Source organism: Moschus berezovskii, chromosome 8, assembly GCF_049115385.1.
Source record: "Moschus berezovskii isolate FMDL1 chromosome 8, NW_MosBer_1.0, whole genome shotgun sequence".
Taxonomy (NCBI): domain Eukaryota; kingdom Metazoa; phylum Chordata; class Mammalia; order Artiodactyla; family Moschidae; genus Moschus; species Moschus berezovskii.
This window is the reverse complement of record NC_142467.1, coordinates 78,343,913-78,370,810: the sequence shown is the minus strand read 5'-3', so window position 1 is coordinate 78,370,810 and position 26,898 is coordinate 78,343,913. Positions and strand designations below refer to the sequence as shown.

The 26,898-nt window shown below is 35.9% G+C and overlaps 1 protein-coding gene across 1 annotated transcript in view; it reads right to left on the bottom strand.

The window, feature by feature from the left end:
* Positions 1–26,898, bottom strand: part of HSD17B4 (hydroxysteroid 17-beta dehydrogenase 4) — a 104,822-nt gene that overhangs the window by 17,823 nt on the left and 60,101 nt on the right. Inside the window, exons 12-21 of the mRNA XM_055429357.2 lie at positions 25,422–25,525; positions 23,780–24,016; positions 21,105–21,156; positions 14,291–14,362; positions 11,358–11,461; positions 9,453–9,518; positions 5,490–5,559; positions 4,835–4,941; positions 3,673–3,759; positions 853–939 (exon numbers count right to left, since the gene is read on the bottom strand). Coding sequence (XP_055285332.2) covers positions 853–939; positions 3,673–3,759; positions 4,835–4,941; positions 5,490–5,559; positions 9,453–9,518; positions 11,358–11,461; positions 14,291–14,362; positions 21,105–21,156; positions 23,780–24,016; positions 25,422–25,525 — 986 coding nt within the window. The remainder of the gene's footprint in view (positions 1–852; positions 940–3,672; positions 3,760–4,834; positions 4,942–5,489; positions 5,560–9,452; positions 9,519–11,357; positions 11,462–14,290; positions 14,363–21,104; positions 21,157–23,779; positions 24,017–25,421; positions 25,526–26,898) is intronic.

The following is a 26,898-nucleotide window of genomic DNA, read 5'->3' as shown; positions in this document are numbered from 1 at the left end:
TTCTCCCATTATGAAGGCTGTCTTTTCACCTTGCTTATAGTTTCCTTTGCTGTGCTAAAGCTTTTAATTTTAATTAGGTCCCATTTGTTTATTTTTGCTTTTATTTCCAATATTCTTGGAGGTGGGTCATGGAGGATCCTGCTGTGATTATTATACAAATTTTTAAATCAAGAAAAAGGTACAAGATATTTAACTTTTTAACCTTTCTCCAAAATACTATTTACTTAAGATTTCTTATTAAACAAGTGATTTATTTACTCTAAAACTAGAAAATCAATTATATTCTGTTAAAAGATACCCTAGTATCACCACAAAAAAAGTTTTTTAGAAATTCGTAATTTTCAAAATATTCCTTTTCTTCCAAGCAGTTTTGAATTAATGGTCTCTAGTTCAAGAATTAAGAATCTTTCATAGCTCTGAATTTTCTAAAGTGAACTGAATACTCTTAAAGTGATCTCAACTGAAATTCATAAATCAGGCTATAACTTGGATGCTGTGCTATGCTTAGTCACTCAGTCCTGTCAGACTCTTTGTGACCCCATGGACTGTAGCCTGACAGGCTCCCCCGTCCATGGGGATTCTCTAAGAAGGAATATTGGAGTGGGTTGCCATGCCCTCCAAGGGATTTTCCCAACCCAGGGATCAAACCCAGGTGTCCTGCACTGGAGGCAGATTCTTTCTGTCTGAGCCACCAGGGAAGCCCAAGAATACTGGAGTGGGTAGCCTATCCCTTCTCCAGGGGATCTTCCTGACCCTGGAATCAAACCAAGGCCTCCTGCATTGCAGGTGGATTCTTTACCAGCTAAGCTACCAGAGAAGGCCATGACTTGGATATCAGTGGCTATGACCTACCTCAGATGGTGTCTTAGCTGAAATAGCAGACGCTGGCACAAGATCCACATATGCATTTGAAATGACGATGTCTCCAGTTCCTTGGACCTTATAAAGGATATGAGGTGGGGGAAAAAAACAGCTCACTCTGATGAGGCCAATGAAAATGAAATTTTACTGTGAAACGCTATAAAGTCTTTTAAAAGAAATGTACATTTTTCTTCATATGAAAAAGAAAATCATCCAAATTAAATAAATAGTTCATAAATTAAATGTCAACAGGAATAAACATGAAAGCTTACTGACTTACTAAAATTGTAATTAACCCTAACCATAGAATCAACTGAAGCCTTTCTCAAAAATACTTACGACCGGGTCCCATCTCCAAAGATTCCAATTTATATGGTCTGAGGTAGAGTCTGAGCATTGGTATTTGAAGGATTTATTTTGCATTATAAGTATGTCTAGCAGGGAGCCAGGATCAGAATTGCTTAAGGCATGGCACAAAATCCACATGAGGCAGGGTACTCAAACTGTATTTGTTTGGTTAATATACAACAAGACTGGGTAGAAATAGACCTTCTGTTTCAAATAGGAACTATACACAGTACAAAGTAAACACCTGAATAGCCTTTTTTCAGAATATTCACTAAAAGAACTCAAATTCTAATTCCTAATAAGGCACCTAAAATTACTCCAATAGTATTCTTTTATAAAATTATGGTATTGCTACAAATGTATAGGATAATGTCTAAACCTTAAGGTCCGTTCCGTTCCGTTCAGTCGCTCAGTTGTGTCTGACTCTTTGCGACCCCGTGGACTGTAGCCTACCAGGCTTCTCCGTCCATGGGATTCTCCAGGCAAGAATACTGGAGTGGGTTACCGTTTCCTTCTCCAGGGGATATTCCCGACCCAGGGATCGAACCCGGGTCTCCCGCATTGGAGGCAGACGCTTTAACCTCTGAGCCACCAGGGAAGCCCCAAACCTTAAGGTAGCACTTATTAAAACTTATTTTTAACAATCAGGAAGATCATTCTCCCCTGACTATTTTCCATTATACTTCAGAAAAATAGATCTTTCAAACAATTTCTTCATTTTATTTCAAATTACATACAGTGGAAAGCATGAAAGGAAACAATTTATGAACAAAATGCACTTTAGAAAATTACTCTCTTGTAACTAAGGAAGGGAAAGGATTCCCACAAATAGCTAATAGAAAAAGAATACCTCTAATCACTGGAGGAAAAAATAGCAAATATACTGAATAGATACGAAGATGTGCTTAGAATTTATCAAAATGACAACATATTATATTTACACATTAAACTATTACTCAACCCTTTAAGTTTTTATCTATATGAATTATTTCTATACTGTTCATTCTGAGAAAATAGAGCCCATAATTGTTTTTATTGTCCTTAATTCTTTTACAGTTCATAATTTTATTCAAAAAATAAACTTACATGAAATAGTTAGAAAATAAGAGGGTTCCAGAATATGTGGTACAAACATTTATTCCAAGAGGATTTCAGAGGAAAGCCAGGATGTGTGTTTGCATGAATGGGGGGGAGGGGAGTGGTAAGGGAATGCTTCTGAGGACAAGGCAGAGCTTCAGCTGATGCTGAAAAGACAAAGGAAATTTGAAAAGTGAAATAAACAGTGTGCATAAATTAACCAGGAAAATGATACTGAGAGCAGCAGGAAGTAATAAGGAGTAAGGCAGCGATACAAAGAACAGTTCTGGAAAGTTATTTATGTAGGAAAGAAATCATAGTATTTTTTTTTTTTTTTTTTAAAGTTAGGACCTAGGAACTGAGTGCTGAGCCAGGCAGATCCGGGTGTCTGTCCCAGCTCTACCACTTCCTATGTGACCATGAGCAAATTATTTAAAAGATCTGAACCTAGATTTTCCCAAATTAAATGTAGAGTTTTTATGCATAGCAGAGATAATGGGACAGGCTGCTCGTAAGTACTCAGTAACTATAAGCTGCTACTACTGTTGGTGGTGTTATTTAAATTGCTCAACACAAGACATTTATGTAGTACAAATGATCAGGCCAAAAGGTATCAGCCTGGTCAACTGTGTTAACAAAAATTATCTGTAAAAAACTTATAAAATGAGGATTTTATGTCCTTTTAGTATTTTACTGGAGCACTGCTAACAGCCTCACCCCCAAAAGCACTTAACTTAAGGAGATACACTTTAATTTGTCTTGTTACTTACTATTGATTAAGCTCAGATTCTGTGACATAAGATGTTAATTTATGGGTTTTTGTGTGATCAAGATGCATATGATTTCTGTCTAGTAGAAAATATAACCATAAAGGATATGGTTTTATTGTTCTATAGAACAATTAACTTGTTTTGTCTCTTAACTCAGTAAAATTATTTTAGAATGCCTTCCCCATTGGACTACATAAACCCCGTTGTTCTACTTCTCCTTTGAACCAGATTTATCATCTTGCTAGCACCCTCATTAAGGAATTAAAGTTTCATCATGTTTTCATTTTATATCTGTCTATGAATCATGCCTTCAACTTTCTGAAGATTATATTCTGACAACTTGAATGATAAGTTGAGCCAAAAAGATATGGTTGGTTGGATTTTCAGAAATGTTATGTTAACAGGCACCAATCTCGTTGAGAATAAAACAGAAAATAAATAACAAGGTACAGAGTCATTTTATTTTCAATTGAAAATTACTACTGATTTTTTTTAATTCCTAAGTTTTACTTCATATCCATAGTTATTAACCAAAAGAATGCTAGGATAGAACATAATTATAGGATACGGTGAAGAAGGGAATGAAACAATGTACCTCTAACCACCTCACTCATACCTTGGTTTGGAAATGGATTCTATTTCCTTCCTTCCACATCTCAGTCTGCAGAGTCTGTCCTGGGTATACTGGTTTTGCAAAACGAACCTTTAAAAGAAAATGTGTTTAAGGGTTAAAAATATTTTAATTTAAAGTTCTTCCATTTGGGGAAGGGAGTAGTTTCGGATGGAGGCTGGAGGGCATAAAATGAAGAAATAGGTTTGACTATGCTTAAATTCACAAAAACAGTAATATGATAAAATTAGTAAAGAAAGGTTATAGTTCGTATAAGTTAAACGTCTTTCTAAGTATAGAATCAATAAATAGTTCACTCTTGACAAATCAAGACATAGAAGAATAACCATATTAAGCAAAGTTATACAGGCAAGAAGCAATTAAAAGTGGTACTAATTAAGTCTAGGGAATAAGATCTGGGGTTGGCATATAGGAAAGAACAATTCTACTTTTTATTTCATAATTTTCTATACTTTTTTTTGTTCTGTGTACATATTATTGGACAATAATAAAAACTATTTATAATAATCACTATAAAATAGTTTTAATAATGAGAATAATCAGTGTTATCAAAGATAAGACATCAGAAAATAAATTTCCACTGCTGCATGGAGCACAAACTGATAAAAGTTTTTGGAGTTATTTGACACTGTCTTAATGATTTTTTTTTTTAAGTGTATGTCTTGATTTATGCAAAGATACTGTGCAGAGACAGTTTTTTTTGGTAATTTATAATGGATGAAAACTTGAAGCTAGCATATTGATATAGGTTTATTTTTATTAAAGTTCAAATGCAGCCAGTTAACATTTTTAATTAAATTAAGGTAAATTAGTAAATAGTAAAACAAAATAATAACAATAATTTTTTAAAGGTATACCACAAGTTTTTGTTAAGGCATATACACTGACATATGTATGCTCCTAACTATTTGATAATTTATAAAATAATCAATCTGCTATAAATATAATTGTATATAATATTCTTCATGATACATGTGTATTAGAGGTATTTATAGCTATGAAAAGAAAACTTGCTGAATACCAAGTCAACAAAATAATAAAAATAATAATTTCAGTATAGTACCTACTTTAAATGAAGTCACTAAGACTCCTTCTCTCCTCTAACACTAAAAAGGAACAAATATTTAAATTAATAATTTACATATACCTTAATTGCCTTGAATCTTGACACATCATTATCTGCAAAATGCTGTAAAACATGCCTGGCAGAAAATCCAAACGTACATAATCCATGTAATATGGGCTTATCGAAACCTAAAAATAAGAGAGATAATTTAGTTAGATAAGGAAACATTCCATGTTTAAAAACCAACAACAGTTAATTCAGAACTTCAAAAATAATTTTTAAACTGCATTAACCTGAATCATACCATGTATTTTAAGAAACATGAAAAATATTTTATAAATAATACTTCCTTGGGAAAAAATTATGAACTAAACAAAGAAAGAAAATAAAAAATATAAGAAAGGAGTGTCAGAGATCTGGGGACACAAAGAATTATTTTGTTAGGTTTGGTTGTAACCATGAAATCATCCATGTCCTCCAATGACCCTGTCCTTCATGATAACTCAGATATTCATCCCCATGGTCCTATCATAGACTTTGCACTAGCAGGAGCTACCTTCCACCATAATCTGAATTTCAAGGACACCATTTTCTGAACACTACTTCCTACCTTTCCGTATCCTTTGCATAAATATATTAGGCAAAGGCTATTTTTTAAATGTCATAAGTAGCAGTGTCTTTATTATTTAGATACCTGAGCTAATATTTTCATTGGCACATATTATTAGCAACTCACCTGCTAAGCTAGCAAAGTTAGGATCAATGTGCAAGGGATTCCAATCTCCACTGAGGCGGTACAAAGCAGCCTGTGGAGAGAGAATTATAAAAGTAACTAGCATATCAGTGCTTTCTTAGAATACATTAAAATAATAACAGAAAATATGACTGGTTATTGCATGAGAAATGCATAATAATATACCTAACTCTAGTTTTGATTTAAAAATAACTACTTCTAAGAAAAAAAGGTTAAGCATAAATCAAATGCTTTTTGTAACACCTGCCACTGAAATCAGTTGGGAAGGGATGAGGACTGTACAAAAATAGCTATGGGAACCAAGAACTACATCTGGGAATAACACTGGTTACCACTGCCTAAGGAGAAATTCACAAAAAAGGCATCCATCAATCTACTGTCATTAAAACACAATGAAGACAAGGTGTAAATGTTTATAGCCTCTTCTAAGGAAGCAAAATTTATGCCAACTTTCTTGTGGGGTGTTTTAAATTGAAGCCTATAACCCAATACTAGACACATAAACATCAAACACTTCTAATAAACTTTCAATAGACTGGGTGCACTAAAACCTGAGATCAGCTCATCCTGCCAAAAAAAAAAAAAGCAGACTAGTTGCTTAGCATTAAGATTACATTTCTGCTTAGTCCAGATCCTCACATCACTTCTGTACTAAGATAAGGCAGGGTTAGCAAAAAGAGATAACAACAGGGCTTCCCAGGTGGCTCAGTGGAAAAGAACCCATGGGCAACACAGAAGATGAGGGTTCCATCCCTGGGTCAGGAGGATCCCCCTGGAGGAGGGCATGGCAACCCGTTCCCGTATTCTTGCCTGGAGAATCCCATGGACTGATGAACCTGGAGGGCTTCAGTCCACAGAGTAGCAAAGAATCAGACATGACTGAAGCGACTGAGCAGACATGCACAAAAATAACTGCAGGATCAAAAATTCACTATACTTGTCAGCATTTAAATTGTGCACTGATCAAACGGAAAAAAAGTACTTTTCAGTACTAAAGGAAAGAAAATTCAAAAACGCTAAGAGTAAGTATTTTAATATATCTGTGTATTAACTTTGAGTCTGACTCAAGAACTCTTTCTTATCTATTGCTATTAAGCTTTCCAAGACTATTAAAATATTGTGCAATGGCTACCCATGTCAGCATACCTGATTTTCTCAGTGTTTTTCATTATTTTTAATTATTGATTATTCCTTTTTAATAAACTTTATCTACAGAAAATAACATTTCCTACAATTCACAGGAAAATATCATTTACCTTTTAATATGTTTTACATAATTTTTTAAAACTCTTTATCTTTCCCATCACTCCATATGATAGTTTTCTAAATTATTCACTTTTTCAATGAATTAGTGTTTTTTCCCTTTATGTGGCTTCTAAAATAATTAAATCAAATCAACAATTATCAAATAGATGTGATTTACAAGATTCTGTATAAGTTGTAGAGGGTTAAATGATAAATTTTAGAAAGCATTTTTAAAAAATAAAACACTAAGCAAATATACATCATCACGTTACATACAAATAGCAAAAATGACAAACTTCAAACCCCAAATCAGAGCTTGATTTGAACCTCAGTCTGTCAGATACCAAAACCAATAATCTATTCCGTGTCTGACACCTTCTCCTTTGGTAATTTAATAAAGAATTACATTTTAATGGATGGTATAACCAATATTCCAAGATTAACTTTATTTAACAAAGATGATAGCTAAAAATTCTAATTGTTAGAATAAGTAGTATAAGATATGTAACTGAGGAAACTAAAGATATTTGTTTTCTTTCTTCCCAAATACAGAGTCTGACATCTGTTACCTTCCTATTCTTTGGTCTTTCCAGGTTATTGGGGATGAATTTTCTCTTTATTAATTATGACAAACCATGAACCATACTTATAATATCATACCAATTTGAAGATCAAGAAATTCTCCTAAAGAAATGAAAAACAAAATATTCCAGAAGTGACACTGGTAGAGCTAAAACTATGATTGCCAGTTTTCTTACTGATTAAAAAATGACTCATTTAATTTAAATACCTGGCAAAAAGTTTACGCTATAGTAGCATAATCCATTCCATTCCCACTTCTCCTTAAAGGTCTGTTCATCCATAATGACCTCCCACCACTCTCCAATGTGAATTCTCTAATTCTGACTCCTTGTACATACATCAAGCTCTTATCTGCTATCATCATTAAGTTCTTATCCCTGTTCAGGCCATACTGCAAGCTTTACATCTCTGGTAAGAGAGAATATCTATACACCAGTTTAGTTCAGAAGTCTCATTTTTCCTACTAAACTCTTTTGTGTATCATTCTCTAATAAGTAACACTTCTCTGAATGTCGACAGCACTTACTCTACAATTCAAAGCCTTGTATTTAATCATTCATTGCTCAGAATAGATGCCCTAGTTATTAAGACATTTTCACATCATTTCTAAGTATACTTTCAGTTCCTTGTCAATACTTCAGACACTTCTTGATTTGTGTCTCCTACATTACAGATCTAATTTAAAACAGCTCACAAATCCCCTGAACTTTATGTAAAATTTTATGCAAAATGTTTTTAACCAAATTGTATACAGTTTTTAATCACATTCTCAAATGACCATGTGATACAAATGGCCAGGAACCTCTTTGAAATGATGAGTGCCCATTATTCATACAAAAAATTTGTGTTAACTTACAAACTGTTCTTTGTCACATAGCAAAGTACTCAAGTTGGCTAAAAGCTAATGAAAAGTTCTATTCATCTGAAAAACCAGAAAAAGAAAATCTTCCTGCTTACTGCATTAAGAAACTCAAGCCATGGAAACTATTCAGCTTTTCTTATCTACAGCAGATACCTTTTATTATTTCAGAAACCCAAGAATAATAATAGAGCATTGCTGGGCTTTCTGAACCATGAAACCACAAAGTCTTTTCTGTTCTTCAGTGCCATAATAAAATTAATTTCACTATGAAGCTTTAATTAAACATAAATATGAGTGTTTTCTTAAGAAATTGATAAGAAATAGGGATGGGAAGACATTTAAAGGCAAAAACTAATCTGAGATAAAAAGTATTATTCTATCATCCAATTATATAGCATTGGAAAAAACACAATTACTATGTTTCAAACTTAATTCTTTCTAGCTCATGAAATTATATTCTATTTGTTAGCAAACATAAATCCTGCAGAAGTTCTCATATCAATATGTCAAAATTAGTATCCAAAAATAAGTGAATTTTATAAATAATCTGCTGTCATTACTTGTTTATTCACTGCTTTACTTCAAAGCTTTATGTATTCTGTTCTATATCTGCATGATTAGTATTCTGGCCATCTTAGAGAAGAACCTTCATAACTCTCAAAAACAAAGTTGCTTTTTTCATCTTCAAGGTCACCTTTTGTTTATTAAATAAATCTTTGTATGCTTACAGAATCAGTTAACTGACAGGGTATTTTATCTCTTTCATCAGAAAACATACTATTCATGCCAAACAGAACAGATTAAATCACCTACTCCTTCTAAGATGCTTTATTGTACCTGTCCACTAAAGTTGGCATAAAATAATCTGTCTCTACACAGTGTAGCTCAGCTTTCTTTTCCAACAGAAGAGAGGATAACTGAAATCTGCCCTTTATTTTATCCTGTTCTCTAAAGTTTTAATGAAATTCTTCACAAAGCTAGGAAATCTTTTTAAGGCAAGCAATCCATGCCAACAAAACATGATGCTTTCTCAACTGACTTGTGAAAACCACTTTATATTTTCTTTTGATATCTAGTAGAGAAAAACAACTGCTAAGTAAAAATTCACAAAGAACAAACTTCAACTAGAGAAATATACTGTTATTTCTATTATGCAGAATTCTTTTGAATTCATAGGATTTACAGGGTATCAAGAGTTACAAGTTAAAGTGCCAGAAGCCAGGTGGCTTTACCACTTTTCAAAAACACCTTGTTACCTGATTAAGTGAGGTGGTATCTGTAAGTACAGCATCAGGAGGTCTATTGGGTACGGCTACAGCTGCCTGAAATTAAAAACAAGCCATGACACACTAAATAGTTAACAAAATAAGTGCTAGTCTCTTTACAGAAATTGGTATTTGACAAACAACCATGTTTCAATGTACAGTTGTTTCTCGGTTTCCAGGACACCAAAATTTGCAGATGCTCAAGTCTCTTATACAAAATGGGGAAGTATAAAATTTGCGTATAACCTATGCACATCCTCCCATACACTTTAAATCATCTCAAGATTACTTGTAATACCTAACACAATGTAAATACTGTGTAAATAGTCTGAGAACTTTCTAGAAATTTTTTTTCTGGATATTTTTGATCCATGACTGGTTTAATCTGCAGATGCAGAACCTGCGGATGCAGAACCCATGGATATGGAGGGCTGACTGTAATGAAATCTGTAAGCTGGATAAAAGGAAGCTTTTTTTTAATACATTCAGCACATAATGACCTTTAAAATTCTGTAACTGTGAGCTTCATCTACATTATGATTTCCCTGAAATGCCTCTGTATAATGACAGGAATTATATAACCAGGTCCATTCTCTAGGCAACAAACATAGGGACTCTTCCCAATGCAAAAGAATACTTCTTTCCAAAGGAGGTCTTTGAGGTCAGTCTGTGAGGTTTGACCAACTCAGTGGATATGAATTTGAGCAAAGTCCAGGAGATAGTGGAGGACAGAGGAGCCTGGCATCCTGCAGTCCATGGAATCGCCAAGAGTCGGACATGACTTAACAACTGAACAACAACAAAAATGATCCCATGACAACTCTTCTAGCTGTCTCCTTGCATGGTTCTCTAGCAAACTTCTAGTTGGACTAGTTTACTTCCTGCTTCCATGGAGCTACCAGACTCCTCTTGAGTATTACTAAAGTAACTTTGTTTTTGAAACCATCCTCACTTTTGGTTCCAATTATTTGGTTCTAAAATGAGTCAGTTTCCTTTCTGAGCTCTCTATTTTTAGAGCTTGCCTTGGCCCCCAGGCAAAACCTCTCCGCCACTGCAACACAGATGAGGGCAAGGCCATGGCCCACTTCTCTCCAAGTGACATCCTCACTTTAAAGGAAGGGTACTGAGCAGGAGTAGGAGCTTCTGGTCTTCTCAGCTTGCCTCTAGCAGCAGGGAACCCTCATCCTATGAGCAGGCTGGAGAAGAGTTATCAGAGCCCTAGTATTCTTAACTTGCCATAGTAGAACAAAACTCTCCACACTACAAGTTGGGGCTGGGTGGAAGAAGAGAACCCCATAACTCTCAGCCACTTTTACCTGGAATAGAGCTTTTACTACACAAGTTAAGGAAGGTAGGAGTGGGTAATAAGAAAAATGAATGGCCTGCTCTGTCTAGGAAGATAGCATGGCCCTATTCTGAGAGCTGAGGGCAGAGGTGAAGTCCAGGTTAAACTGGAATAAAATCCAAGTTACAAAATATTTTTAGGAAAAATATGGTTCGGGGCAGATTTTGAGAACTCAACAATAATTTGAATTGTTTTATACATAAGAAATATTCTAGACATTTAATGAGTGAAGATTTTCATTTACACCAGGATCTCTTGTACATGTTAGGTTTTTCTAAAGAGTTTTGGGTGCAGGCAAAGTTTGTATAAGTAAGGATATTCCACTAATTATCTCATGTACGTTACACTTAGCTCAGCCTGTAACAAATATAACATGTTATATATTAAAATATACAAATATAAACAGCACTTCAAATCCAAGAACATATTCTGATTCAAGGAAGTTTAGATTACTAAAGCCCTACTCTATGAAATTATACATATAGTAAGTTCAAAACACAGATAAGCATCCTTAATGACACACGTATGTCATTTATGAAGTCATAGCCTACCTTGGCTTTGTCTGATGTCCGTTTTCCACCAAAGCCTCCAGAACCAACAACAAAGATGGAGAACTGATTATAACATATAAGTTCCTCCCCAGAGTAAGTGTAGACTGAAAAGTAAATGAAAGAAGAAAGAAAAGCAGTTATTATCAAAAGACATAACCAGTTAACCAATACATGATCAGCAATCCCTGTAAATGTTTCAGAAACAAAATCCAATTACTAAAAGGTTTTGCAATTTAAAGACACCCAAGTTTTGGTTACAGAGCACATTTTAATCATACATACTACCAGTATCTAGAAGGCAGAGAAAGGAAGATCTTGACAAATCCTTTCTTATCTATGAAATAGCAGTTCCTCTACCTTCTTCTAAAACTCCCCAACTGCCCTTCATATTTCAGTTCTCTCCTTCTCAAACTTTTCAGACAATTCCACTATAAAAAGCAGACTAACACACCTGAAAAGATTTTTATCTCTAATTATTCAGTTCAGTTCAGTTCAGTCACTCAGTCGTGTCCAAATGCAAATCAAAACTATGAGGTAGTACCTCACACTGGTCACAATGGCCATCACCAAAAAGTCTACAAATAACAAATGCTAGACTGGGAGCAGAGAAAGGGGAACCCTCCTACACTGTTGGTGGGAATGTAATGGTACAGCCACTATGGAAAACAGCATAAAGGCTTCTCAAAAAACTAAAAATAGAATTGCCATATAATCCAGCAATCCCACTCCTGGGCATATATCCAGATGAAACTATAATTCAAAAATATACATGCACCCCTATGTTCATAGCAGCACTATTTACAATAGCCATAACATGGAAACAACCTAAATATCCACCAACAGATAAATGGATAAAGAAGATGTGAGATACACACACACACACAAAATGTGTGTGCACACACAAAATGGAATGCTACATAGCCATAACAAAGAATGAAATAATGCCATTTGAGCAACATGGATGCACCTAGAGACTATCATACCAAGCAAAGTTCAGTCAGAGAGAGACAGACAAATGTCATATGATATCACTTATATGTGGAATCTGAAATACAAAACGAATGAATGTATCTACAAAACAGAAACAGATTCAGAGATACAGAAAACAGACTTGTGGTTGCCTAGGGAGAGAGGAGGTAGTGAAGGGATGGATTAGGAGTTTGGGATTAGCAGATGCATCCTATATACAGGGTGGATAAACAAGGTCATACTGTATAGCACAGGGAACCATATTCAATATCCTGTGATAAACCATAACGGAAAAGAATATGAAAAAGAATGTATATAACTGAATCACTTTGCTGTACAAGAGAAATTAACACAACATTGTAAATCCACTAAAATTCAGTAAGATTAAAAAATAAAATGCAGATAACCACACTCTAAAATTTTCAAACATTCTGCTGAAGCCCTCAATAAAGCCTGAAATATAAAAGAGGAAATAGCAAGAGTGAAGGTATATGCTTCTGGAAGGCAGGATCATGACTCTTTTGCTCATATCATACTCCCAGCAATTAGAATAGTACCTGAGACAGAAAGAGCACCTAATAAATATGCATTAATTAATGAATCAATGAACAAATGACATGAGTGAGCATATTAGAGAATAAGTAAGCAAGTAATAAATGAAAGATAGCTGTTCCTCTTTCTACTACTATCCTTGTGAGAGTTTGAGCAGCATCTAAATCTCCAGCTCTGTAAAATTAGGAATATGCTTTTGAATAACATAAGGAAAAATATATTTATGACAAAAATAATAAAAGCCATGATTACTTATATTTAAAATAAGACATTCATCTTTATTACACAGAAAATTGGATATCTAATTTCATCTACATTTTATCTACAAATTCTAATATATGATTATCCATTGTCAAGCTATAGGTAAATAAATGGAGTAGATCAAGAAACAAGAGTAAAAATTAAAGCTAAGATTACCACAAAACTTCATAGTGGTACATTACATTTGGTAGAATGGTGAGAAGATTAAAAGAAAACTGGGAGAACTATACCCAAATGTTAGCCAACGTTTGAAATGACAATACGAATATCTAAAAAAGAAGAGGGAGAAGGAAGAAGAGGAAAAGGAGAGAGAAAAGATTCATGTTCTATGTGTCTATGGTGAAATTTTAACAAAAACATGCAATAGAAAAATACTTAAAAGCATTAAAAAATGTTCTAAATACATTATTAAGTAAAAACAAGGCAAGTTCCAAAACAACATATTCAGTATAACCTCTTAGGTATGTATTAGAACAAAATGATAAAACCTATATTCCAAATACCAGATAAATATTAAAGTTTCCACTGATACTTCCAAAATTTTTGATAATCTTTCTTGCTTTTGTTCTTAAACTTTAAAAGATAAATTTTAAGCAAGGTGTCTTTGGCTTATATTTAATTAATAGTATTTCAATATTTATTAAACTACTATAATTTTTTTTTCCACAGCAAATAAAATGTGGCTATGGTGTTTGAACCACATTATGAGTTCAATACATCTGACTGTGCACGGTTAAAAACCTAACTACCACTTACAAGAATGATTCAGGGGTCAAATAGGTTCCCAGTTGCAAAGAGCTAACATACGAAAGACTGTTTACAACACAGCCTAGTTATCAGTTGAGGGTTGTCTTTGTAGTCATTCCTGCTAAAACATACTCCAGGAAGCATAATTCCCCACTGGGTTCACTAGACCAGACACATTTTTCATCTCGGCTTTGGTTATGTTGTCACAAATCCCCTGAAATGTCCCACTCTCCTAACCCCTTATTTTCTAGAAGAGTTCATAAATTTTTAGAATGCTAATCTTGCTTTCTCACAAACTGGAAGACAAACAGAAACTTATTCATCAACTTCTATGATAAAGTATCATACTGCATACAAAGGCTATCAATTTAACAATATTATTATAAGAACTGGAAATTAGTTACCATCCACAAGAATTACTAAACCGGATCCTTTATCCAGGATATCAGTAACAATTGTTTCATTTCTTAATTTTCCTAAAATGGAAAGTAAAAATAATAAATGTATAATAAATAAATGAGACTATTTTAAAAGCCATAAGTAATATATTATATGAAGACATGAGAGAATTTAACAAAACTTCCACTGGAAGTTCAGCAAAACTAAAAAAATGCATGGTTTAGAACAATTTTCAATATCATGCTGAATCATAAACATTAAAAGCAATCATAATGCCTGAGTTAGCAAATTTGAAATATTAGTAATTCTGATAAAATAGGTGGTAAAAAGTAACAATTTTCAATCATTCAATGAACATTTGTTAAGCAAACAATCAACACCATTTATTCCATTCCTTATGGAACCTCTATTGGCTTCAATGAGACAATGTTTCCTTCTAACCACTTTGTTATTTCATGTACTCTTCTTTTCATCATTTAATTGGTGACCTCTTAATGGATTATCCTTGTTTGAGAGTGAACCCATAATCTTTTTTTCCAACCTGTTTCTCTCTTTTGTTCCCTACATGAATGAATGGTACTATCCACCCAACTGCCATGGCAGAAACTTCAGCATGACACCTGCCTCATAAATTAGTGTCTAAATATGTGACAAGACTTGAGTAGGCAGACATTGAGAGAAGTCAGAAGATACAAAAAGTTTTTTACTTCATCCTGAAGTCTACGAATAGCCATCTGGGCTTTTTAATAAGGAAGTGACAAATACACTTGCATTTCAGAAATAATATTCAGGCTACAGTAAGATGAACAGATCTGAGGGGAGCAAGAATGGAGGCAGAGAGAACACTTGGAAAGTGAGAGATAATGGCGATCGAAATGAGGCAGACAGAAATCGGATCTTAAATGCACTGAAGGGAGAAAGTCAAAGCTCTTGGTTCCTGCCTGGGTATGAAAGATGATTACAAAAAATAAAATAATGCTGAGGTTAACTAGGTTGCTGTCGCTTTCATCTCCTAAGTTGCTTCTGATTCTTCCACTTCTATCTCCACCACCACCTTTGTCTAAGCTACCACCATTTTATTTCAACAACAGACTTCTAATTAGTTACCTGCACATTCACTCTGACCAACTTTAACACATGTTCCATATTATGTCTGAAGCTATTTTCTCCCAGAGTCAACCTGATTACATCAAATCCTTCTATTTTAAGTTCTAATGGTATCAAGTATGTTTCATCTGTAATGTTTATCACATATAGTTGCAATTACACATTATGTCCTTTTTTTTATTATAGGCTGCCCTCCCCAACAATGAAGTTATATGCTCCAATAGGGCACAGTCAAGATTTGTTTCATTTTCCATTTATTTATAACCCTAACAGAAAGCCTAGATGTTAGGAAGCAACTGATAAATAATTGTCAAACTACAGATGATAACCCAAGATAATCAACTCCATATTTAAACAAATACCAAGCCTACTCCTTTCATATCCCTACAGTTTCTCCACTTAAATCCCTACTGATGCCTACAATCCTTGTCAATCAACCACATTCTCCAACCTAGATTATTACAAAAGCCTCTTACAAAATCTCCTTCCCTCTATCTCATTCCCTTATCAATCCAAGCATTACAAACAGGAGCCAGAGTTGATGCTTTCTAAAATCCACATTTGATCATGTAATTCTCTCCTTACAGTCCTTCAGTGGTTATCTATTGTCTTTAAAATAAAGTCAAACTTCCTCACATAACCACACACTGCACACTGCCTCAGATAAAAGGAACTGTGTAAAAACAGGCTGTAATACCAAACTGAAGACTCGAATTGAGATGGCAGAGTAGGAGGACACAGAATTCACCTCCCACACAAACTCATCAAAAATACACCTCCACTGAAAATTAAGTGGAGACTAACAGAAAGACTCCTATACGACCAAGACTATAAGAAAGACCCACAGGTAATCAGGTAGGAAGTGAAGAAAAGCAATCAGGTAAGGACATGTGGCAGAGAAGGCAATGGCAAGCCACTCCAGTACTCTTGCCTAGAAAATCCCATGGATGGAGAAGCCTGGTTGGCTGCAGCCCATGGGGTTGCTAAGGGTCGGACACGACTGAGTGACTTCACTTTCTCTTTTCACTTTCATGCATTGGAGAAGGAAATGGCAACCCACTCCAGTGTTCTTGCCTGGAGAATCCCAGGGACGGGGGAGCCTGGTGGGCTTCCATCTATGGGGTCACACAGAGTCGGACACGAATGAAGTGACTTAGCAGCAGCAGCAGCAGCAGCAGCAGCAAGGACATGTGGGAGAGGACTCAAAGGAAAAGGGAGATGGCATAGGGAGAGACCTTCCTGGGGGACTAAGCAATTTAAGCCACATATTGGGTGTCCAACAAGGGAAGACAAGCCCCCGTGGCTGGCTGGAAGGCCACTGGGACAAGAGGGTTATGGGAAGCCTGGAATCCAGGAGTGAGTGAATTCTTACTTATTCTCAAGGCAGAGCATAGAGGGCACACTGAAACCACCTGGGTGGCTGACTGGTTTTCTACAACTGCTCTGGTTCCCAGCCTGAGCTGAGGGAACACTCCAGCACCACTCACACATCACAGCTCCACAGTCTAGGCTGCCATGATCAAGGAGAAGGCTCAGCTATAAGATGCTGCTGCTGCTGCTGCTAAGTCACTTCAGTCGTGTCCGACTCTGTGTGACCCCATAGATGGAAGCCCACCAGGCTCCCCTGTCCCTGGGATTCTCCAGGCAAGAACACTGGAGTGGGTTGCCATTTCCTTCTCCAATGTGTGAAAGTGAAAAGTGAAAGTAAAGTCGCTCAGTCGTGTCCGACCCCTAGCGACCCCACGGACTGCAGCCTACCAGGCTCCTCCATCCATGGGATTTTCTAAGCAAGAGTACTGGAGTGGCTTGCCATTGCCTTCTCCTATAAGATGCTAAGGACATCCAAACACTAAGCGGCATCTGAACAGGGAGGGGGCAGCCATTACTGGTGACTGCACAGGGGGCCCAGATCTCTGATGGTGGCCAGGCCAACAAAACCCATGCCCCAACCTTCACTGAAATATCCATATCAGCCGCTCCTGCTTCTCTACTGAACCTCTCTGGGGCAAGGGTGTCAGTGCTTGCAGTGGGAAGAGCAAACACTTAAAGGGAACTGAACCAGCTCAGACCCAACCCTCAGGGCTTCTGCTCCAGCAATTAGAGATCTGCCCCTGCCCCTAGTGGTGGGGGGCGGCGGGGGGGCAGACAGCAACAACCCCACCTAACATCTGATTCTACTCCTCCATCTCCAGCCCCACCCCCTACAAAGGTGATAGCTGTCAGCACACTCTGAGGAAGACCTAAATTGTGCTCACATCAAATCCAGCTCTCCCATCAAAGCCACTGGGCATCTGCAGACTGTATAGGGGCACACCCACAAAAGAAAATCCATAAGTAACTGTTTCACCTAATTTCAATAGATAAAGAAATAGATAAGCAAAATGAAAATACGAAGGAGTCTGTTTCAATTGAAAGAGCAACAGAAAATTCCTGGAAAAAAAAAAACAGAAATAAATAATTTACCAGATAAAGAATTCAAAGTGTTAATAATAAGAATGCTAACTGAATTAGGAAAAAGAATAGACAAATACAATGAGAGTTTTAACAAGGAACTAGAAATTTTTAAAAAGAACCAATCAGAGCTGAAGAATAGACTAACTGAAAAGAAAAATGCACTACAAGGAATTAACAGCACACCACCCTTATGGCAGAAAGTGAAGAAGAAGTAAAGAGCCTCTTGATGAAAGTGAAAGAGGAAAGTGAAAAAGTTGGCTTAAAATTCAACATTTAGAAAACTAAGATCATGGCATCTGGTCCCATTACTTCATGGCAAATAGATGGGGAAACAGTTGACATGGAGGGAGGATATGGGGAAGAGGGAGGTGGGAGGGGGGTTCAAGAAAGAGAACACATGTACACCCGGGGCGGATTCATGTCAATGTATGGCAAAACCAACCAATATATTAATGTAAGGTAATTTGCCTCCAATAAAATAAATGTTAAAAAAAAAAAAAAAGATGGGGAAACAGTGACAGACTTTATTTTTTTGGTCTCCAAAATCACTGCAAATGGTGAGTACAGCCATGAAATTAAAAGATGCTTGCTCCTTGGAAGAAAAGCTATGACAAACCTAGACAGCATACTAAAAAGCAGAGACATCACTTTGCCAACAAAAGGTCCATCTAGTCAAAGCTATGATTCTTCCAGTAGTCATGTATGGATGTGAGAGTTGGACTATAAAGAAACCTGAGCGCCAAAGAATTGATGCTTTTGAGCTGTGGTGTTGGAGAAGACTCTTGAGAGTCCCTTGAACTGCAAGGAGATCCAACCAGTCCATCCTAAAGGAAATCAGTCCTGAATATTCATTGGAAGGACTGATGCTGAAGCTGAAACTGCAATACTTTGGCCACCTCATGCAAAGAACTGATTCACTGGAAGAGACACTAGTGCTGGGAAAGACTGAGGGCAGGAGGAGAAGAGGACAACAGAGGATGGGATGGTTGGATGGCATCATTTACTCAATGGACATGAGTCTGGGCAAGCTCTGGGAGTTGGTGATGGACAGGGAAGCCTGGCATGCTGCAGTCCCTGGGGTCGCAAAGAGTCGGACATGAATGAGCAACTGAAGGGAACTGAACTGAGGTGATACAGAAAAACACGTACATGATCTAGAGGAGAGAATACTGGAATTCACTCAATGAGAAAAGTGAAAAGTAAAAGGCAGAGAACATTTTAAGGGATCTTTGGGTAATATCATGCACACCAACATTCCATTATAGGGGTCCCAGAAGAAGAATAGAGTAAAAACTTATTTGATGAAATTTGACTGAAAACTGGGAGAAGCAGATGTCTAGGTACAGGAAGCACAGAAGATCCTAAAGAAGATAAATACAAACAGACCCACACCAAGACATACCTTAATTAAAATGGAAAAAGCTAAAGAGAGAATTCTAAAGGTAGCAAAAAGAAAAAGAGAGAGTCATATACATAAGAATCCCCATAAGGCTATCAGCTGATTTTTCTGCAGAAACTTTGCAGGCCAGAAAGGAGTGGCATGATATATTTACAGTGCCAAAAGGGAAACCTACAACCTAGCCTACTCTTCTCAGCAAGATTATCCTTCTGAATTGAAGCAGATATAAAAAAACATTTTGGATAAGCAAAAATTAAGAGTTCATCAATATTAAACCAACCCTAAAATAAATGTTACAGGGTCTTCTCTAAATAGAAAAGGAAAGGATATAACAAGAATTAAGTATAGCAAAGGAAAAATCCCACTAGTAAAGGCAAATATATAGGAAAGACAGAGGCTCGGATATTTAAATAAGCTAGTACAAAGATTAAGAAACAAAAACCTGTAAAATCAAGTATGATTACAACAATAAGTAAAGAGAAACATGAAGATGTAAACTATGACATCAAAAACTCAAAGTGTGGGGGAAGAGAGTAAAACATGCAGCTCTTTTAGAATGTGTCTGAACTTAAAGGACTACCTGGTTTAAAACAAATATAGTTATAGATCAACGGATATGAATTCCATGGTAACTGAAAATCAAAAACCTACAACAGATACCCAAAAACAAAAGAGAAAGGAATACAGGCAAAAGAAAAGCACAAAACCACAATGGAAGAAACTAAAAGGAAAAAAAAAAACACAGGGAAGTCTACAAGAACAACCAGAAACAAGTAACACTAACACTGAAATAGAACTATTCGGCCTTAAGCAATTGGAATCTTATAATGTTTAACAAAATAAAGTTGTTTAGTCGCTAAGTCACGTCTGACTCTGTGTGACCCTGTGAACTATACAGCTCACCAGGCTCCTCTGTCCATGGGATTCTAGAGGCAAGAATACTGGAGTGGGTTGCCTTCTCCTTCTCCAAAATAAAAAGATTCAGAAAAAAAATTAAAGTACAATTCTAGCTACTTGCTAACCTCTACATTACATAATATGAAATGATACTTTGTGTTTTACCACCTTATACAGTCAGCATATAAATATTCTGACATCAGAGTAGCAACACAAAATAAATACATCAAATTAAAGTGCAAAAATGAGAAGCTCTACTGAACAAGTAAGAAATTACTGAGAAAAATAAACTGATTACTAAGACAGACTTGATTTTACTTACTCTAATAGAAAATAGGAAAAAGTTAATTACAAAACATCCTGTGTCTTTTAACATTCTTTGCTTTATGAAAATCAGTACCAACACAAATACCTGAGAAAAGAATGACGAATCACATCCACGGGACTGATTATACACAATCACTAAGTTTAAGATACACACAGAAAATGCTCCTTTCAGTTGTTGATCAGATTTTAAGTAGTATTTTGAAGTAATTTATGAAATAAAACTATTCAAATAGGATGATATTTAAGTAACCAAAATAAGTACTAGTTAACATCGATATGGGGATTCCTGGTGGCTCAGCAGGAGAGAATCCACCTGCTAATGCAGGAGATGCAGGTTCAATCTCTGGGTCAGGAAGATCCCCTGGAGAGAAGGAAATGGCAACCCACTCCAGTATTCTTGCCTGGGAAATCCCATGGACACAAGAGCCTGGCAGGCTAAAGTCCTTGTGGTTGCAAAGAATTAGACATGATTTTAGTGACTAAACAAAAAACAACCTCAGTAAACACTAATGGCTGACATGCACACAAATAACTTACCACAGAATTTATTTAGTCACTTCTCTGCCAGTTTAACATATTGACGCAGTTTCAAAGGTTAGTCAGAACATAAAATTACGGTATGATCAAGAACTCACCTGTTCTGGGAATTGGTTTATATAACTCCAAGTACTGCTCCCCATGAAGACTCTACATTAAGGTAAGCAAAATTTTGTCAGTAGACTTCCTTTCTCCATAGGCTCTTCTGTGAATACTGCTAATCCTAAATGATATATCACTGCCCACTTGTTCACATGACTACTTCCCCCAAACTATCTATCTCAGTTTGGCTCTTTTTCCTTAACTACATTATTCAGAAATCATCAGTCCCCCAATTTATAGACTATCGGCTCTCTGGAACAGAGAAAATATACAGTCTTCTTTCTTGACATTCTTAATCCTTGCTGAGTGATAATCGTGGATTATTTGCCATGGAGACACTAAACTCAGTATATTCCCAGGGCTCATCACCGTGCTTGGAACATACTGGGTATCCACTACATATCTACTGAATAAAAATAAACAAACTGGTCAGTACTAGTAATTTCAGGTAATACCTGGAAAATACAAATGACTTGGCCAAAACACAAAGATAAATATTAAAGCCATGGCTACAGTAAAAGCACTATCAATGTCAACATATCCTTAGTGTTATATCTTACAAATTACCTACAAAGAGTAAACACTAAAGACCCTGTGTAATTTCATAGCCACATTAAACTTCAATTTGTCAAAACAAGAATATAATACAGGAAAACAAGTTAACAATAAAAAAAAAAAAAAAACCTGAGCACATATCCGAATGACCACACTCCACTGCCATGGGACAGTTTAATTCCCAGTTTCCCTCAGAACCCACAAAGGAAACAGGATGGGGAGGAGGATAGTGATGAGAGGACAAATGAAGGATAGCCTCAATATCATGTCTGGAAACTCAAGGTTGGGAAGACTGGGATTCAAATCCCAAGATGGCTATCATTTCCAGTCACAGATTTTGAATACCATTCATGATGTCCAATTCCTTTCAACTCCAAGGAAGAATTCTGAAACATCGGCTTTAATCGTTTACAAGGACATTATCCAAACAGGAGACTGTTTGCAACAAATGCCATGGAAGAGTGACTGAAACAACAAACTGCATGGCATCTGTTTCTTGCCTCCCTCCCAGCTTCATCAAATAATAAGTGTAGATTCTCATGGACTCAGAGAAGCAATGAACTAACGATTCTCTAGTAAATGGCTTCTCCAATCAATCAAAATCACAGAAATCAGTTTAAGGGTCTACGATTCAAGGGTTATCAACTGGGTTTATGACCTGAACCTTACTTCAAGAAATAAAATATATCCTACCTCCAAAGCCTTCTCACAACTGTCTGCTCCTTCCTTCCTGAAACACCTTATCCACTCTGCTTCTCAAACACCACATTCTCCTGACATTCCTCATACCTCCCAGTCTCTTTCTTCCCAGTCTCTTTCCTCCCATTCCTTCCTTTTCGTCCATTCCTTCCCAGTCTCTCTTGTTAACTCCTCATCTTGTCAACCTCAATTCACCACAGGATCCCCAAACTCGGAACTTTTGCTACCTATATTCATACACTAGTGATTTCACCTAGTTTCATGTCTTTAAATCTTACTTAAACGCTAAGAATCCCAGGAGGCCCATCCTGCAACCTCTAAACTCATATATTCAACTGCCCACTTTGTATCTCCACTAAAACCAACTCTTGATCATCCCCACCTTAAAGTAACTGTACACATCTATTTTATTATACATAGTAATATGTCATATGTAACTACCATACATATTAAATATATTGCATATAATTAATTATAAATCATACATAGATAGAAGGCAATGGCAACCCATTCCAGTACTCTTGCCTAGAAAATCCCATGAACAGAGGAGCCTGTTGGGCTGCAGTCCATGGGGTCACTAAGAGTCGAACACAACTGAAGTGACTTAGCAGCAGCAGCATACATAGATAAACATGCATATATAACATCCCAGTTAACCAGACCAAAAACCTTCATCCTTGACTCCTCTTTCTTTCCATGCACATCAAGCTTTGTGCTAGAATTACTATAATAGACTCCAAACTGGTTTCCCTGCTTCCATGCTTGGCCCCCATATAATCTATTCTCTACAGAGGAGCAAAAATGAGCCTGTGAGTGAACACAGCCAGATCATATCACTCCTCTGTTCAAAGTACTACAAACGGCCTCTCATATTAATCAGAGTACAAGCTGAAATTCTCAAGTGACTACAAGGCCCTCTTCTCCGATCACTGCCCCCTTGCTCATTTATAGCTGTACTGACCTCCTTGCTGTTCCAAAAATAAGCTAAGTATGCACCTGCCTTGGGCCTTTTTCACCTATTCTCTCTGTTTCATATACTCTTTCCTCTTGCTCCTTCATCACTATGATCAGGTAACGATTATCATATGGAACTTACACATAAGGAAACTGAAGCTTAGAGAAGCTGTTCACTCTTGGTCAAATAGCAACTAATGACAGAAAGAGAATTAATAACATTATGCCAAGGTTGCAAGACTGTACATAATTACTGTTTTCTTCCTTTTGCTTGCCTTTTCAACTGCCTACCCTTCCGTTCTTAAAAAGAAAAATCAAAAGACATGTTTAATCTTTATTCTTGAATCAACCACTACATACTATTGTATTAATACACCCCCACACACACACACACACACGTGACATTTACCAATCATATTTAAAGAAACAGAAAAACAAAATAAAGATTTCTTATTATGCATACCTTTGCTAAGTCGATTGAAAGCCCAGGAATCTCTGCTAATCCTCCACTCATTATAGATTTCTGAGCAAAAATAACTCCAAAAGTTGGCAAACAGGAGAAATCAGAACTCCCTTCATAAATAAATTTCATATCTTTTGGCTCCTTGATTGATGCTCCCACTCCAAGGGCATACATAATAGTGTCCAGCTCCGCATAAGAAGAATAAAATGGAAGAAATTTATGACCAATAGCTCCAGCCTGTGGACCAATTGTAGAAAATTATTTTTTCACTGATATTCTTATCAAATTTTTAACTTTTCAAAACTATTAACTGTTACATATTTAGTTTCGTAAATAGAATGGTATTTTAGTGAATTTGATGGAATGTTTCATTACATTTGATTTTTTAATAAAAACAATTAAAAACACATGGAAAAAGACTTCATTTCCAAATAAGTACTTTTTTATTGCCTGCTTTGTGCTAACAGGTAGGATAGCTCATTTTCAACCTTCCTGTCTCTGACAATGGAAAACCCTATTAATTCAGTGATTGTTAGCTACTCAAAATTATAAAAAATAAATTTATTATAAATAGGAATAGTGAACGGCTCTGTAAACTCTATTATATAAAAGTCAGTATAAACAGATGAGCAAAACGCTGCTTAGTGCTTATTATAAATTAGACTCCCTCATAATGGTTTGAGTTAAAATTAGATTTTTACCTTAAGTTGTTACCCAGGACTGTTCTTTATCTAACTGGATATTGTATTTTTCTACTTAGTGATGACCTGCCTAGCTAATTTGTGAAGCATATTAGGTTATAAAAGAACGATGTCCAATTTTTGATCACTTTCATTCTAAGCAGAAGTCAACAAACAACAGCCAAGACTTAAGAATGATTATTTACATCTTTTAAGAGTGGTCTAACAAAAGAAAAATAAGATTATGTGTCAGAAACAGTGTGTGGTCCATCTAGCCTAAAATATTTACTATCTGGCCCTTAATCAAAAAGTGGGCCAACAGAGTAAAATCACATTTATAAACTGATCATACTCTCAGAGTTAAAATTAGATGTTTATTTTATTACTATGCCTGCCGTGAGTCACAAAACAAAACACCACAACTGAATGTGTCAAATGATTTATTTCTTATTTATGCACTACAATTAAAAAAAAAAAAAGGAGACGCGCCAGAGATAGTTAATCAGCAAACTTCGCAAGAGCTATAACCAGACTTCTATTAGACTTTCTGACACAGTGGGAGACTTTTTACTTGCAGCTATGTTGACATATTTCCAAAATACAATCTGTCAATGCTTCCTCTCAAAAGACATGACTCAAAAGAGGCACTAAACTAAATATCCTTTTCTAAAAAGTTAGACAGTGACGAGAATATGATTATCAAAATGCTCCAAAATACAAAAGACACACTAAAGAAGAGTAAGTAAAAGTTACATTTAATATTTTAACCCTAATTCCATTCAAATTTTATACATATTTAGTACATGTTTTATAAAGTTTTATGGTCATTTATCTTTCCTATTTAACAATAAATTAATAGCTTGGAAAAACCACTTTTTGCATGAAATAAGAGAAAGAAAAAAAGGAAAGACAAGAAAAAATCTTTAGAGAAGGCAGAGTTTTAGGTTTTCTCCTCCACTTACAAATCCAGATGTGGCTGCTGATGTTGCACGACTGGCAGGATTTGCTGAAACTCCTCCACCTGAATTTATTTTATTTAGAGCTTCAACTATACTGCCAATGGACTCTAAAAACGAAAAAAAAAAAGGATAATAAATAATAATAACAATAATGCTTTTTATCCATCGATGGATGAATGGATAAAGATGTGGTACATATATATATAATGGAATATTACTCAGCCATAAAAAGAACTGAAATAATGTTAAATAAAGACATGGGTGGACCCAGAGATTGTCATACTGAGTGAAGTAAGTCAAAAACAGAAAGACAAATACCTGTGATATCACTTTTATTTAGAACCTAAAAAAAAATTATACAAATGAACTTATTTATAAAACAGAGTTATAGGTGTAAAACACAAACTGATGGTTACCAAGGGAGAAGAGAGGAGAAGGGATAAATTGGGAAATTGTGATTGATGTATATACACGACCACACATAAAACACATAGCTAACAAGAACCTACTGTATAGCACAGGGAATTCTACTCAATACTCCATAATGACTAAATGGGAAACAAATCCAAAAAAGAGTGGACACATGTATAACTGATTCACTTTGCTGTACAACAGAAACTAACACATCGTAAATCAACTATATTCCAATAAAAATTAATTTTAAAAAATCATTCCAAGGTCGATGAACCTAGAGCCTGTTATACACAGTGAAGTAAGTCAGAAAGAGAAAAGCAAATATCATATGTGTTGTGCTAAGTTGCTTCAGTCATGTCTGACTCTTTGCGACTCTATGAACTGTAGCCCATCAGGCTTCTCTGTCCATGGGATTCTCCAAGCAAGAGTACTGAAGAGGTTTGCCATGGCCTCCTCCAGGGGATCTTCCCAACTCAGGGATCAAACCTATGTCTCTTACATCTCCTGCACTGGCAGACAGGTTCTTTACCACTAGTGCCACCTGGGAAGCCCAAATATCATATATTAATGCATATATATGGAATCTAGGAAAAGAGTACTGATGAACCTATTTGCAGGCCAGGACTAGAGATGGAGACATAGAGAATGGACTTGTGGACACAGCAGGGGAAGGGCAGGGGACAAAATGAGAGAGTAACATCGACATATATACACTAGCCATGTGTAAAATAGATAGTGGGAAGCTGCTATATAGCACAAGGAACTCAGCTTGCTTCTCTGTGATGACAGGGAGGGATGGGGTCCAGGGGAGAGGAAAGGTGGAAGAGGGGATATATGTATACTTAGAGCTGATTCATGTTGTTGTATAGCAGAAACCAATACAACATTATAAAGCAATTGTCCTCCAATTAAAAATAAATTTAAAAATACCACTCCCACTAAGGTACGAGAAAAACATTTGCATATGTGAAACATCTAGCCAGTTACTGCACACTGCCGTTTAAATAGTGGTATACCAAAAAAAAAAAAAAAAAGTGACATGCATGACAAACTTACAGATTTTTCT